General features: G+C 41.6%; 2 protein-coding genes and 1 long non-coding RNA gene across 4 annotated transcripts in view; 1 reads left to right on the top strand and 2 right to left on the bottom strand.

Moving 5' to 3' along the window:
- Positions 1 to 2,778, bottom strand: part of LOC109465424 (protein phosphatase 2C-like domain-containing protein 1) — a 4,687-nt gene extending 1,909 nt beyond the window's left edge. Inside the window, exons 1-2 of one of the 2 annotated variants that reach the window (XM_019762689.1) lie at positions 2,049 to 2,778; positions 183 to 1,330 (exon numbers count right to left, since the gene is read on the bottom strand). In XM_019762689.1, coding sequence (XP_019618248.1) covers positions 183 to 1,323 — 1,141 coding nt within the window. In that variant the 5' untranslated portion in view covers positions 1,324 to 1,330; positions 2,049 to 2,778. Of the gene's footprint in view, positions 1 to 182; positions 1,331 to 1,893; positions 2,014 to 2,048 lie in introns of those variants that run through there. The other variant, XM_019762688.1, reaches the window with a different exon arrangement.
- Positions 2,779 to 2,827: 49 nt separating this feature from the next.
- Positions 2,828 to 4,422, top strand: LOC109465425. Its single transcript, XR_002139957.1, has 4 exons — positions 2,828 to 2,958; positions 3,061 to 3,087; positions 3,675 to 3,697; positions 3,970 to 4,422. It is a non-coding gene; the product is annotated as an uncharacterized LOC109465425 (long non-coding RNA).
- A 1,111-nt stretch (positions 4,423 to 5,533) lies between these two features.
- Positions 5,534 to 16,115, bottom strand: part of LOC109465395 — a 50,178-nt gene continuing 39,596 nt past the window's right edge. Inside the window, 11 exon segments of the mRNA XM_019762611.1 lie at positions 5,534 to 6,782; positions 7,372 to 7,580; positions 8,315 to 8,519; positions 9,144 to 9,320; positions 10,203 to 10,388; positions 10,827 to 11,003; positions 11,425 to 11,604; positions 12,200 to 12,388; positions 13,049 to 14,120; positions 14,509 to 14,597; positions 15,262 to 15,401. Of these exon segments, the coding sequence (XP_019618170.1) occupies positions 6,763 to 6,782; positions 7,372 to 7,580; positions 8,315 to 8,519; positions 9,144 to 9,320; positions 10,203 to 10,388; positions 10,827 to 11,003; positions 11,425 to 11,604; positions 12,200 to 12,388; positions 13,049 to 14,120; positions 14,509 to 14,597; positions 15,262 to 15,401 (2,644 nt within the window). The 3' untranslated portion in view covers positions 5,534 to 6,762.

A 16,115-nucleotide genomic window follows, 5' to 3' on the forward strand; every position in this document is an offset into this window, starting at 1 on the left:
GGTAGCGACTGTAGGAGTGGACGTAAACTAACCAGGATGGTACCCAGGCTACTGTATGTGTACAATTTTCAACACAATCCATGCTGAGTCACAAAACTTGCATTAATGATAAAGTGTTGACATTTAGAGAAAGTTCAAACTAACATTGCATGACAAAATGATACATGGAGATGGAGTCTTACCAGCATTGGCAACAAAGAGAACCCCTTTCTCCTGTGGCAAGTCCTTCTCTACGGACGAAGGATTTGTCCTGGCCGTCTTCGCCTCGTCTGTTTCATCGTCTGACACGTCCTCCATGTTGGCGTTCTGTACGAGGCACGTGAGCGTGGAACACCCGCTCCACCGTACACGGGACTGCTCGTCTCTCCCGCGCGTCAGGACCCAGTCAGTCTGCTGGTGCGCTCGTCTGAACGCCGTGGCTATGTCCTCTGTGTACGGATCACCGGGTACTGTGGCCTCGCCTGCTTTCGTGGACCGAGCCGTCTCGCCATCTTGGTTGACGCTGCGATACGTGACTGCCGTCTCGTCTTTGTCCTTCAGGTTCAAGTAGTCTTCAGGGTGTTGTAGATCCTCTGGGCGATCGTACACGACATCTGAATCAAACTTCGCCACCTCTTCGATAAGGTATCGGTGAAGTTCATCAGACGCAACCTCTGCCGCAAATGGGCCGTGGTGTCCGTCGTACAGAGCGAAAAATGTCTTGTTTGGATCTTCGCCGAAGTGGTTCTGGAACACTCCAAAGTCTTCCATAGATGTGCGCCATCTGGGATTTGCATCCGCACATATCCCAACAGCCCTTGCACACTGGGCGCTACAGTTGAGCGCGATTCCCTCGATGTCTACCTGGATGTCTTCTCGGACTTGCCGGAAGACTTCGTAAGTGCCCTCCAAGTCCGATTTGAGCAGTTCGTAGGCATCGTTGATTTTCCGTAGCTTGTCTTGCGGGATGGGTTTTTCAGGGGTAGCCTCAGATGTCAGCCTCTTTAGGAGCCTCTTTCTCCTTTCGATGAGCTCTTCCAGGCTATTTGGCTCCGTGACTCCCTGATATCCATACATCTTCAGAGCCTTATGGAATGCCCTGTGCTCGTTAAAGTCGCGAATGTCCATGAAGTTCCTGCACTGTTCACACTGAATGGTGATGTCGGGTTTGATGGGGTAGTCTGTGATGAGTGTTTCCGGACTCTTCGCGCCATCCCCCCGGCCCTTGCGTGTTCCTGTGTACCTGGTGGTCCTACGGCCGGTTGTAGACGGCCCCTGAAGTTCCTCTTGGTCGGAGTTTGAACTCTGTTCAGAGTCGCTGTGGACCAGCTGCGGCTTAATCATACTGGACCTGGAACAAATCAGGAAACAGTTTGTCAACAACAACATGTTAACAGGGTCCAGTTGCTTTTAAAATTATGGTTTAATTGTTATAACGTTAATTGTACTCTGACACTTGACTAGTTTCAAGGATTTTTAAAATTTTTTTTCAGGTCTCATTTCTTTCAGCTTTTGATAGTACATGTATTTTTAATTCTACCCGGTAACGTTACATTTTTTCACATAAATATCTGCACCAATAATAATAATAAAAGGGTCAAAGTTTATGTGCAGATTAATTAATGGCGGTTGAGAAATCCTCATCGTATTTCTGACGAATAACTTGTCCACAGAGCGGACGTATTCTCTCAGTCTTGTGGAAAATAACCTTCACTGAAGAAGGTGTTGTCAAAACTAATCCTTATTCAAGCACAATAAGCCAGGCTTAAGTCATTTTCTGGGATCTGTCAACATCGTTGGGAAAAATAAAGCAGGTCAGACATAACAATCTGGGGCGGGAAAATGGGCTATAAGCGCCACATAATCTACGATTAGATACTTTGACCGTAATCAATAGAAATTCTTCCTAAGTACCCATCGTCCGAAAATTCCGATGCAGAGTCGGAGTAGACCTCGGAAGCCGAGGCCGAGCTCTCGCGCCAACTTTCTGCGCCGTCCTCCATGTTGATTTTCCGCCGCGGTACGACACAGTCTCTACGTGTTGTTAATGGTAAACTGATCAGACTTACCTTGGTTCTCACGCTAATGACCCTCGTTAAACTGAATAAATTGGAGTAGAATAAAGGGCTCAAGTCATTATTTTGTCGTCCCGACCACCGACGTCACGGTCCTGCACGCAGCCATTTTGCTTTCTAATTTACTGGCTCCCTCCCTCCTTAAATAATGTTTTATGTTACCTTTTTCATCAAAACTCCACGTTTTTCTACCTTAGGTAGACACATTTATTACATACGTTGTATATTATTACAAATACGACAATGAATAGTTCTTGTTGTATCATTTTAGATTGTCAGTATTTTATTTAACCGCCACGAAGGGAGAACAGATATTAAAAGGAAAAGCCAGTTTGTTTGCTAAGGCCTTTACCGTTGCCAAGGCAATGACCCGAGGTCAACAAAGTTAGCTGGTGGGACGGCAACATTGCGATTGCATTGCACTAAGGAGGGTTATATTCTCCTTTATTGATTCAGGTCCACCGCCTTCGTCTATAATATGATGTTTTTCTGACTTTGGATATACGCGACAACGATTCACTTTTACGATGAGTCAAAGAAATATCAGGACATATAGTTACAAAGAAACCAGACTTTATTACGTTCTCAAGTAACCTGCAGTATTAAAATGGCTCGCTAGATGTCGCATTGACTCGATGAAGCATCTGCGGACCCGTCCATCCGAAGTATTGAAAAATAATAATAATCTAAAGTTACTTCCATGCAGAAATATATTTGCTATCATTCCACCTCATTTAACAAGACACTTACGTTTTCTTGAATATTCAAAGAGCTGGCGTGTCAAAGAGCTAGCGTTATTTCTTTCCAGTTACCCCCTTCGAGGTTTCACATGGAATCATCCAAAGCATACATCCGGGACCTTGCCCGTAGCACGTTCTCTTTCCCGTTCCACCATCTTGGCAAGGTGAGGTTGTGAAATGTCCTCCTTGAATCCGTCGAAAATCGGTGTTATTTCCTCTCATCTGTCCGTTTCAACTGCATAACTTTGTTTCTTAATCTCTTCTAGCCATCTGCAGTCAAGATGAGGGCCAAGGTAAGTTGAAAAGAACCTGATTTAGCTTGAGAAGATGACGAGATTTTGGGTGTAGTTAACTTGTACATGCGTCACATTTTATCGTTTTTGTTCTCCATGACTTCTGCAGTCCTGGTCTTTCTGCTCTTTTACACGAGAGGAAATTAAATGTCTGGTATCTTGAACATTATTTTCCACAAGTTCGACGTTCATCTGTTGCAATCGTGTACTGATCATAATTTTAAATCCGGAAAAAATGTGTCTGGCTGCCATGTGCTTAAAAATGCATGAAAATAATTTATGATGGGTGTGCTCTACGCCATAATAATGAGGCAATTATTGCACCAAGTGCTATAATTTTTCGTCATATTGATTGTAGGAGAATTGATGGGTATTTAGTTAGGTTACGAGTAGTCAACCACATTTCCACATGGCATTTCTGTGCGTGGATGTTCCTGTAGTGACGCCCCCCCCCACCATTTATCAGAAATAATTTAGAATGACAAATTGTTGAGCTCTATTGGTTTTATGTGAACACAAAAAGCTCTGCAGTTGCTTAAAATGGCTTATCTGAATTCTGATCTAGTTTGATGTTCCTCTTTTTTCAGTGGAAGAAGAAGCGTATGCGAAGGTGAGCAGTTATCTTATCACTACATTAAATTGTGCAGAAGAAACCCGTTTTTTGAAGTAAAATTTCTGTTGCATCTCCAAAAAATTGTAATCAGTATGTTGATGTTTGCAAAATACATTTTTGTTGACTATTTTATTGGATCTGAAGGAAAAGCATTAGTTGTGACAGGATTTCTATTGGTTGTTACTAGATCTTTCTCCTGTTTTTGCTTTTGGTGCTGTAAATATGTTGGCCGTTGAATTTGTTACTTAACCTCACTCATGTTCTTGCAGGCTGAAGAGAAAAAGGAGAAAGATGAGGGCCAGGTCCAAGTAGGCATCCTGCCTCCATCCCAGCTTCACAAGTGGACCTGTCCAGGGTGGACTGTATCAACACTGAACATCAGAGGAGACCAAGACCATCCTCAGTAGCCAGCCTTCCTGTGTGTGCAGCGACCGTACTTCCAACAAGCAGGCGTTCAGACGGACTTGTCATTGCAGTGATGCAACACTGTGGTTCCTATCTGAATCTTAGGAGCAGAAAGAACAGACTCTCTCCATTGAAAACACAAACTGTGCTAGCCAGTTGAAGATCGGTTCAATTGTGTCACTTGTTAATCTTTCTGCTTTGGACAGCTGTACACTTGTGAATGCCTGACCTCGCTTACAGCTACTTGTAAAACCTTTTCAGCAAAATCTATTTCTTCTTTCCAATAGATGTTGAATAAAGACTTCTGTTTTGCTGACAAATGTTTCCTGACTTGTTTGTGTGGCCTTTTCAGGGAGAAAGTTTACAGAAAGGGAGTGAACTTGATAAAATCTTAATTTCATAGCGATGTTGAAATGAAATTAAGGGGTGGGGAGTAAAGTAAAAGAAAGGACTGATAAAATTCTAAGTGTACAAAATGTACAAAAAAGTAGTACATCACCTTCGGACCCATTACATGCTGAGCAAGGTAGGGGGAGGGGCATTGCGACAGGTGTTATTAGCAAGGCATCATGACCTGGAAGTCAGTCATCTTTCCCCACATACATGGCATAGGTGTTGTTTTTAAATGTTTGCTGCAGTACTTTCGTTACTCTGTGAAGGAGGTAAATTCATTGGGAATTAAAATTGACAAGGTGACATAGTTTTGTATGTTAAAAGGTAGGATGTTTTAATTCCAGAGGAAAACATGGCAGGATTTTGTGATTTGGTCAAAATTCTGGGTAGTATGGTCTAACCATTTGTCCTTACAGTTGTGGAAGCATACAGCTGAGTAAGCTGGTCAGTGCCATCACAGTGCGTAGGAATACATAGCTGAAAAGGGTGTGTACCTGTGGTTTACCATCAGCTGGAGAATGAGCAGGATAACACTTTATTTTTTTCGCCGCTGAGGGGCGCTTTTGATACATGCCGATTTAAAAGTAAATGCTTCAGACATTTAGAAGTACTCTCCAAGCAGATGTTTGGGGGAATGATCGTTAGCATCTTATCATGATATGGCCGTTTTTTTTGTCGCTAATCCCACCAACCGTGGCCGGCGAACTTCTCTGGCTAATGGATACTGTCTGGCCAATTTGATACTGTCTTTTTGCTACCGAAAGGGATCTGTTTGGAGATTAATATAGAAGCAGGATTTCTTTCTGACTGGAAGAGTAAGATTCTCTATTGTGCAGTAGTGCAGTATATCTATATTTAAATCAATGAGATTTAGAGAATATTTATTTTCAATCGGTTGTAACCGCAGTACAATATCAATGGCAAAAAGCCTGAATAGACACACACACACACACACACACACACACACACACACACACACACACACACACACACACACACACACACACACACACACACACACACACACACGATACAAACATGATTTTTTCATCCTCATTTTATTCACCAAGTTAGCATGTTACATTAAGTATATATAGTGATTCATTTGATATCCCTTTATTGTATCCACTATGACTGAAAGAGGTAACTATTAAAGTGTGGCCTGTGACATGGCTTCTTCACATTTGGCAGTTTTTTATGGATTGTTTTGATGTGATGGCCTGTTCTTGAATGCTGTTCATGAATGTTATTGGTACATGACTGTACATCTATATATTGCTCTCATGTCTCAAGCCTGGGTGTATTGTCTCCAAGATTTGATATGAAAATATGAAAAAAATGTATCCAATTCAAAACAATGTAATCCAGTTATATGATACTGTCATATTTTCCTCTATACGGTTGGTAATTAAGCATGCATTATACACCAGTGTCTAAATCATAACAATATCTTTTTTTTGTGTGATCATCTTACATAACCACCAATTATACTCAAACTAACTGTTGACTTTAGAAAGTTCTGAACAAAAAGTAGTCTCCTAGTCTCCTAACAATATTACTTGTTGCCACCAGTAAAATACTAAATGGTATCTAACGTTGATATTATGAGTAACTATAAGAGGTATTGGAATGGAAACTATTGCAGCCTATTTGAGAACAAATCAGGGGGAAGTGGCAGAGTTGATACAGAGAAAGAAAACTGATGTTGAGAAAGGAATAGTAGTAAATTAGACAATCAATCAATTTAAAAAGTTGAAGATGAAGTGCCACAAGTGATATGATTGACCCTGTCCTTGGTGCTGATCTTCAAATTGTACGTTTATTTTACTAAACATCCCTGTGGCACTTCACCATCAACCTTGTGATAAACAAACACCAATCAGAACACTAAATAAGATGTCTAACAAAACATCTCACTCTAAGTAAAATTTATGATTATATACTCTCTCTCTCTAGATATATGATATATGTATAAAGCTATATATCAATTAACAATATACTGACACCTTACAAGACCCGATGAACAACATTTATAAATCATAAATGTTACAGATCCTAAATGCTCTAAATCACACAATTCAGTCTTAGTGGCTGCCAAGTGATGGTGATGTACTTGTTAAGTATTGTGTTTTGAATTGCGTGTTTGAAATAAGTCAATGATATAGTTACTAAGCTGATAAACTGGTTGACGATGTTATTATATGTATGTCAGTCACTGCACACGGCTGTTCTCAACAGTAACATCCAGCTTCTCATGGGATCATTCAGTTCAGCTTGGTGTCCTCTGTAGGAAGAATAAAAACAGGATTTTTTAGTGCCATTTAGTACATCTTACAGAAACAAAGCTGCATAGAATCAACCAATCCTAAAGCCCTGTCCACCTCCATGGAAATGAAAATATCTGATGAACATGCAGGCACTCTCTCATTGGTCGAACCGCTAATTACTATTCTCTCATTGGTCAAACTGCTTATTGTGATGGACATTCAGGATCAGTCTATTACAAGACGGGAAGACAACAGTGGATAAGGAAGGGTAAAAAAGGATAAAAGGATAAATGTTACAAAAAATGATGAAAAAAAGTGTGGACATCATAAAAGCAGAAGGCAAGAAGAGAACCAAATATTATCCTGGACTGGACTGGAAGTGTATGTCTGTTCACAGAAGGCACTATCAATCAAAAGCATGTCAGACTCTATTTACTGACTCTAGGATCTGTTTGCGAGTGCTGAGATTTCAAGGGCAGGCTGTAACATGTTGGGAAGATCATAATATAGTAGATTGGCCTCAAGATAACCAACATCTCGCATACACAGTCGTCCCTCAGTAAGACATCAGTGTGGGCTTGACTCAGAAAAAAGGCACACACTTACCCATCTCACAGATGTAGCCATTTCTGCCTCCGCCACATGAGACCAGCACCCACTGCAGACGCTTACGATGAATCAGTACGCAGTCACGTCTCTTATGACGTCTGGGTGGAGACTTCCAGTTGGTGAAGTCACCGTCCTCCAAATTTGTACCATCTTTCCAGGTGAAGTAAGACTCGGACTCATTGTCATCCAGACCGATCCACCAGTTCCTGTAGAAGGCAAGAAATGAAAATTAAAGCTATTGTCTTGAAAATTCATCTGTGTTGGTAGAAGTCATGATTCTGAATCAGTTTAAACTGTTATGAATGTTGGTGGATTGCTCATTCCTTGACAAAGACTGGAGTGTGCACACTTGAACAAAAAAGTTTATAAACTGTTTTATAAAGTTAGATATTGTTTATTCTTTTTGTTTGCACTGGTACGTTTTTGTGATTGTTTGATGTACATGAACTTGTCTTGTTTCCCTTTGATGCAAAGTAATCAAATGCTGACAAAGATTACTCCCAAAATGTGATGCAATGATCTAGAGCTACATGTAATGTTACCAAGCAATTATCGTGTTAAAAGAAATAGCCTAATGCTGGGGTCACAATTCCCACACGGGGCTCGGCCGGGCAGCTTTTGGGAACGAAAAGTACGACAAAAAAGACGACAGAACACAGAAAAGTTGTTAATAACAATCATGGGCACTATTTCTGTATATTCTTGACATGAAGTGTTAATTTTTCGTTCATACAAACAGCCCGGCCGGGCCCTGGTTTGGAAATGTGACCTAAGCATAAGCAACAGTATTGTAAGTTCATAGTATTCATACTAAAGTCAAGTCATTAACATCAGCGGAGCAGTTACCTAAACAATGAAAAATAAAGCAACGTTTTCTTCACAAATTACAAAGATTCAATGGCAAGGTCAATGTCACGAAAAGTACCAAATGTAGTTTTACCTTCGCATGCGGAACCCTTTGAGGACACGAGTGACGAAGTCTGATTCTGCCTTGGTCTTGAGGGAAACAAGGTTCCCCTGGCCGCCCTCGCAGTACTGAGAAGCCTCCGGGTATGACAGAAGATCCCGTCTGCGTGAGAACCAGTAGCAGCGGTGCTCGAAGATATGGAAGTTTTTCCCCGGGAACTTGAACTGATCCCTACATCCTGTCAGGAGAAAGAAACAGAAATGTTGGATGGAAGCAGGGAAAGCAACAATGTCAAGTCACTGACGAAAAGTACTGGATGCTACGTCTTATAGTTTTAAAAATCAATCGGGTTGCTTGAGTAACTGTAATGAATATGACTTGCATACAGGTATACTTTTAGAGCCTACATCACGAAGCTCACTGCAGTTCCTTCTTATCCCACTCTTATCAGATTCTATTCTTTCACCCTTTTGTTCCTGTACAACACTGAAAAAACATCTCTGTCCCTAACCTAAAATACATTTGTACATTATTTTGCCAGTACATTGAACTCGTTCAGAGCCCATATATGCTCCTGATTCATGCCTGTGATAGCTAAAATTGAAGATATATGTACTTGTCTATGATCTTTACGACTCACTAGTATCAATTATATTTTTACAAAAGGCATCATACTTGACTCACAAAAATTACACAACTTAATGTGACCTCAAAATTTGGGCTCCCAGCATCTTGTTTATTTTAATTTTTGTGATTGTGAACCTGCCCCCCCCCCTCAGTGATACCCCTTGCCGGGTTGTTGAAGGGCAAAGAAGAAGAAGAAGAAGAAACATCAAAGTGAAGGATGTAAAAGTCCACTCACGTTTGCATTTGGGCGGAGGTTGAGACCATGACTCGTCACCTGTACAGGTGATTGTAGAATGGCCGACCAGGATGAGTCCTGCCTCACAGGTGAACGTCTGTTCGGCCAGGTAGAAACTTTCACCACCAGGACTGATGGTGCCTTGGTTTGGAGCCATCAATGTTGGGCACTGTGCAACTGGAGGGGAGGGAGAAATGATTTTGAACTCAAATGCTTTGGCCATTGATCGTTGCACAAATATCTGGGTAATAACTTTAGGAAAGTTATGCCTGGTCGTGATGCCCCAGTGAGGGGTTTTGACCAGTATCACATAGAAATAGAAATAGAAATTTTATTGCAAATACTTGCCTGAGGGCTAATTGCAGTTACAAACAACATATATATATATATAGAAAGAAAATACAGTGGTATGTGAGACTATATCTACGTCTAGCATTATACTATATTTATTAATAACAATCTGTCCTATCAATTAAAAATGTAGAAGACCTTTATTGTACATTTTTGCTCATTGCGAACTAAGTAAAGGTCACAGCAAATAGCGATGATAGACTAAAATATATCTATAGTAAAACTACATATGTACAGGTTCTGCTTCTTCTCACTCCTTAAGACAGTTACGAGTACGAGGATTATTGAGTTTCGTGAGGAATGTGAATTTTTCTTTTCTATAATACTTAGCATTTGTAGTGTACATGTATGCTATGGACGGATAATGTTATAGACTGTTTACAGATGTTTGGGTACATTCCTCAAGATAATTGACATCTCGCACACTCAGTCATCCCTCAGTAATACTGAGGTCACATTTCCAAACCGGGGCCCAGCCGGGCAGTCTTATGGAACGAAAAGTATGATATAAAAGACAAAGAAACACAGAAAATTTTCGATAATGATTATTGGCACTATATATGTATATTCTTGAAGTGAATTGTTAGTTTATCGTTCATACAAACAGCCCGGCCGGGCCCCTGTTTGGAAATGTGACCTAGGCATAAGACATCAGTTCCCATTTACAACTTATCCATTATCCACATAATGTAGAGAAGATTGACTTACTCTTGCAGTAAGGCACCGTGCCGTTGCCGCTCCAGGTGCCGTTAGCCTGGCAGGTGTACTCCGACTCCCCGACCGGCACATATCCCAGGGTGCAGGTGAAGGTGACGTTCTCCATGAAGTAAGGACCCAGGCCGGTGTAGATGGCACGGCCGTTGACTGGAGGCGGCAACTCTGGGCAGGGGACGGCTGGAATAGAAAACACGGAACTGCTAAGGACTTTTCATAATGAAAAGTGTTTCGAGATTAATACCAAGGTAGTACAAAATGTAGTTCCAGATAGTAGATCCAGAGACACAAACTATGATCCAAATCAAACTAGTTGATCAAAAAGGTATAAAACAAAAAGAATATCATGTAAGCTTGTGAAACTGTATCTTGCAAAAGAACATATTTGAAAGAATTAATCCACCTTTAATTGAATGCCATTTTGCCTTTTTATAGTTTTGCTGTTTTACAATCTAACTACATATAATTATTGTACTTCTAGTAGATGCTTGTAGCATGTCTGTTTCTAGAGGATTGTTGACCACACAATTTTCAAAAGTGTATTACATGAACATGTGTCAGCAAATCTTGATTTTGGGAGTTTTACCATTTCAAGAGAGGAAAGTAGAAACAACTTACGGGCACAAGAAGGGCCGTCATAATCCCAGGTGCCGTCAGCTTGGCAGGTGAGTTGAGCAGCACCATCCAGTTCGAATCCCTCTGCACAGTCAAAGTTGGCCACATCCGGGTAGTACTTGAGACCAGGAGGAGTCATGGTTCCATTTCCTGGTACTATATCTGGTGGGCAGGGGACAGCTGGAACACAGGACATACATGGGAGCTGTTAAAGCTGCAGTTATAAGACTTGATTTTGCAAAATCAGACTTTTCAAAGTCAATACCCTATTCTAAGTCACTCATCAACATTTGCCATGTACTTGGACCACTTCTTGTGGGTGTAGTTCTTATATTGCTTCTAGACCTCACTAAGTCTTGTTTCAATACAATTTATATTACTAATTAGATATATTTGAATTATGCTTAACCTTCTATATTGATTGCCTATTCTGTGTATTTTCATACTTGTTGTCATTGACCATGTAAATTTTGATGTTGTATCATATGTTTTTGTATGGGGGAAGGCAACTTGTCAAGGTGCGTATGCACCTGTTTTGTCCTCCCTTTCACTTTGTGAAAAATCAAAATAAACAAATAAACAATAGAAATTTCTGTCTTACGGGGACATTTAGGAGCAGTGCCGTTCCAGTTGCCCTGAGCATCACAGTACAGGGGGAGTGAGGAGCCATCCATCCAGTATCCCTCGTCACAGGAGAAGGTGGCAACATCATCGTAGAACTTGGGACCAGGCGGGATGATTTCACCGTTTTCTGGATTTGGGATCGTTGGACACTGCACAACTGAAACAGAAGAGATGAACGTGCTTAGATAATTTTATAATGATTTTGAAGTCAAGTATTGGACATTGCTCAAAGCTTACCAGTACTTGCAATAGGCATTATACAGTACTGTAATCGTGTCAACAGTACTCGTGCAGTACTGTAATGGTGTCAACTAATTCTTATTTTTTTCCTGGACTACATATACATACTGTCATACTGTGTACTCTGTTTGTACATAGAACTGTTCAGTATAACCATGACCTGGACTGAGCTTGTATAATAGGGGCATGAATGTAGAACAGAAGTCTTTCATAACCCAAGAAATGATCATCCTTATCACATAAGGTCTGTTCCTTGTGAGAAAGTGTTCCTTGTGGGGTCGTGTGGCGTAGCAGAAGAGTTCTCGACTTGGAACCAAGAGGTGAGACATGCCACCAATCTTGTGCCCTTGGGAAAGGCACCTTACACGACTTTCCTCACTTAACTCAGGTGAAAATGAGTATTGTCCTGTTCCATATTTGTCCTCTATCCTGGCGATGGCATAAAATGTGTTGAAATAACTTGAGTGTGTCTAGTCATGAAAAGTAAGGAATTAAAAAAAAGTGTTCCTTACTTTCGCAGGTAGGAGTGGTGCTGTTCCAGGTGCCGTCCCACTGACACATGTGTGCGGAGTCTCCCTTCAGCCAGAACCCCACGTCACACCCGAACTCCACCACGTCCTTGTTGAGGTAGGTGTCAGAGTTGTTGGTGTTGGTGCTGACATATCCGTCATCGGGGGCTATCGGCTCTGGGCACGGGATAACTGGAAGGCAACGCGAGCAGCAGATTAGCAGAGAGAACAACAGACAAATCAAGGAAGCTGTCTGGATAATAAAGTCAATCTCAGTGATGAACCAGAACTAGGGGGATACAAAGGCCGTGTTTATGTGAAGTCACCCAAGGCGCTTTACATGTGGTTTACCCCGAAGCCAGTTTCAAGTGGCTCCATCTGAACGCTCCAAAATCACATTAAAAGCGCCTCGATCCCAAGCCACTTCTAGAGGTGGTTTCGAATCGCGGTTTGGGTGACTTCACATAAACACGGCCAAACTTAGCCACACAGCAACAGCTGGATATTACACCTGTTAAATCTTTGCACATCTATATCGTAACTGCAAGCATTGTTTAAAACTAAGTGAAGTATTTACTGCATTGGTGGCAAGAAGTTTCACACAAAACAAATTTTGGAACACCTCAATCCTTAGAATTTAAGGTTATTAACTTAGAATTCAAAAAAGATATTGCTTCATGCATTCTTTTCTGAATGAACAGAATTAATCATCCATCAATTTCTGAAGTGTTAGCAATGAGTGTTATGTACTGCTCACATGCCAAACTCAACTCTATGGTATGTTAGGAACTGTAATACGTCAAGTCAAACATACTATATATGGGTTGAAATGAAAAAACTGAAAACACTCACACTCTAGATGACAGAGAGCTCCCAGGTAGCCGTCTGTACAGTCACAGTAGTAGCCGTCTAAGTCAGCGGCCACTTCAGCATTGGCGCACGTTGGGTCTTCAGCAGGCCCGACGCAGGTTCCGCCATTCTTGCACTCTTGGAGTACCAACATGTGGACTGGCAGGGTCTTCGACACTCCGTCATTCGCATCTGTGCCTTGGATGGTGAACGAGTCCTTCGCAAACAAAGAATTTTCCATGAAAGACTCGTCTCTGGCAGTATATGTCAGCCTGGTTAGTATCCACGAGAGGTCGTCTCTTCCCTTGGATCCGGTGTTGTTCAGGTTGCTTGGGCTGCACGCGGTGCAGGTGTCATCAGATTCACTAAGAGTTACTAAATCTTTGATATCCCCTGTTTCACAAGATACGGACTGGAATGTGACGTCCTTACACACTGGGCCGAACTGAAGATCACCGTAGGTTGGTTCTGTGAATTGGAAGTTCAGGTCGTCTGAAATGTCTGGTTGATCGACGTCATACATCCAGAAAACAAGATCGCGTTGGCTGCCCTGCTTGAGTGGAAGCTTTAAGGGGTTGTACTCTAACGTGCCGCGAACGGAAACGACGTTCACACCAGCTTCCAGGAAGGCGAGATCCGGGTCGTCATTTGTCGACCGCACGTCGATTGTAAGGCTCCCCCGAACCTCCAGCGCCTCGGACTGACCGGTAAGCTTCTCTCGGACGATGTAGTCGATTTGATCCTGTCCGTGACAGTGTAGGCATGGCGTATACTGCAGCACTCCCTCTGGACTCATCACCGCGCGGCCCGAAATACTTTCTACAGTTGCAGTGTCCAAAAAGAAAAGCAACTCATCTCCTTCTTCGTCTGTAGCCTGCAGCTGAGCCTTAAGAGTTCCTGCATCTTCCGGCATCCATGTTGATGAAGGGCTGGTGACCACGGGAGCAGAGTTTCTGATGTTCTTGTCGATAGAAAACAGGGTGAACTGCGAGGAGCCTGAGAAGTACAGCGGATCGCTGGAACGGCGGCGCCGCTTTTTGCTGGATTTTTCTGTGATGGGGTGTGTGGAACAAACCTGCAGTGGACAACAACAGTTTTACTCTACAGCATACTTAGCAAAGCCATTATATCATTAATCATCATCAAAAAAGGGGGGGGATGGAGCAATTAAATATGTGACTACAAACTGAGATTGAGAAAAGGGGGCATTAACAAAAACTTGACTGTATTTCTAGAGGCAGTATAATGTCATGTAGGTTATATTGGCCGACATTCGTGTACACTATACTGATATAATTATTGCAAATGAATGCTGAATACCAAAAGCAGTCTTCTTTGTTCTCTCATTGCAGAAGTGTTCTTAAAATTAACCATTGACTACTAATTTGTGCAAGTTAACTAACATGTCTAAATACTCCAAAGAAGAGGATCTTTATGTTCCTACAAATGACAGTTTTACTCACTTTCACACTTAACAAGCTCTTTTCCTCATCATACTCTGAGACGTAAGAACTCGGGCAGGTAGTGGAGGCATCCATCCACTGTGGAGGGTCTGCAACAAATTACATCATTAATTTTACTGTCAACATGTACATTGTACAGTACCATAATTTTTAGTGCAAGCCATCTGATTAACTGTTACCTGACTTCAAGATTTAAAACATTTTTGTGTACATTCTTTAAAGATCAACAATTTAATGTTTCTTGCATTGCTAATAAACACTGAGACATATATTGCAACATTGCATCTTGACAACATACATGTACATGTACACCACTCTGTTTTCATGAATCTTTCAGGGATATGTTTCCAACCATTTTCGGAGATGTCTCAGCGATATTACCATTATCAACACCAGAACTATTTATGACCATGTTAACCTGATTACTTGCTAACCTACCAACAGTATGACAGACAGTTTTTCTAAAAAAATATGCACATTCTACAAAAAATGTGAATATTGGCATGCATAAATGTGTGTCTCTTCTGTAACACAGGTTTCCACACAGCTTTCTGCATTCCCCTATATTATAGGATCAGATGAAAAGCTGCTAGAAGAAAGCTTCAGTCACTAGTACTGCAACACCACACTTTCTTCATCTACAGTTGAAACATGATTGCTACAATAGATTTAAATATCACATGTTTGTTATGTCTTTCAGAGAAGCTCGGGCATTATCACTAATACCAGATTCAGACAACGTTCAACAACTACCTGTGTTCCAGAACAGCAGTGCAGGCAGAGTGCCTTCAGGAAACTGTTCAGAGTTGAGTGGGAGGGTGATCTCCAGCGGGCCTGACAGCGGCTTCTCATGGAGGAGACTGACGAAGAAACTCTCCTGTACTGTCAGCAACCTGTCAATCAAAAGACACGAGATATAACACAACACTATATTTTTGCAGGGCAAATGCATAATGTTTACCTTCACATGGTCTAGTCTTGGAAACTAATGCACTGTTTATTCTTCATGTCACTCAAGCACACATGGTGACCTGCCCCTCCAACTCTCCCCTGCTACATAATGTAACCCAACACCACAGGGTGTCTTCTATATATACAGCATCAGTTTCCATGGTGACAGCCGTCTGGACCAGGTCATTGACCTTATATGTGTTTGGAACAGAAGAAGAAGAAGATGAAACAGAGCAAAATCAAATTGTTTTTTTTTCTGCAAAGGTAAACATAACTAAGTCTTAGAGATTTTCATTGACATCATAATCATCATAACTTAATTTTGAATAACCACAAAACATGTCGGTGGTACTGGTAAGTGGATTGTAGTAGCAGAATGTTGGGTTTGCCAACTGTTTAACTTTCATTCTACCATTTGGCACCAAACTTGTATTGGTTATGGGGCTAGGCAGCAAGGAATGGACATTCCAGTAAGGTTCAGAATCTGGAGACTCTCTTGACCACAGCTTACCTTCCGTTCAGGATTCTTTCCGTTTGGTTTATAGTTTTGAACGGGCTGACAATGAAGGGAGTGAAGTCCTTGGAAGCACCAGAGGAGTACTCCTGTTCTTCATCCTCTGCGTTCAACATGCCTGCCAGCAGACCATCACCCGGGG

Source organism: Branchiostoma belcheri, unplaced genomic scaffold, assembly GCF_001625305.1.
Source record: "Branchiostoma belcheri isolate BF01 breed outbred unplaced genomic scaffold, Haploidv18h27 scaffold15, whole genome shotgun sequence".
Taxonomy (NCBI): domain Eukaryota; kingdom Metazoa; phylum Chordata; class Leptocardii; order Amphioxiformes; family Branchiostomatidae; genus Branchiostoma; species Branchiostoma belcheri.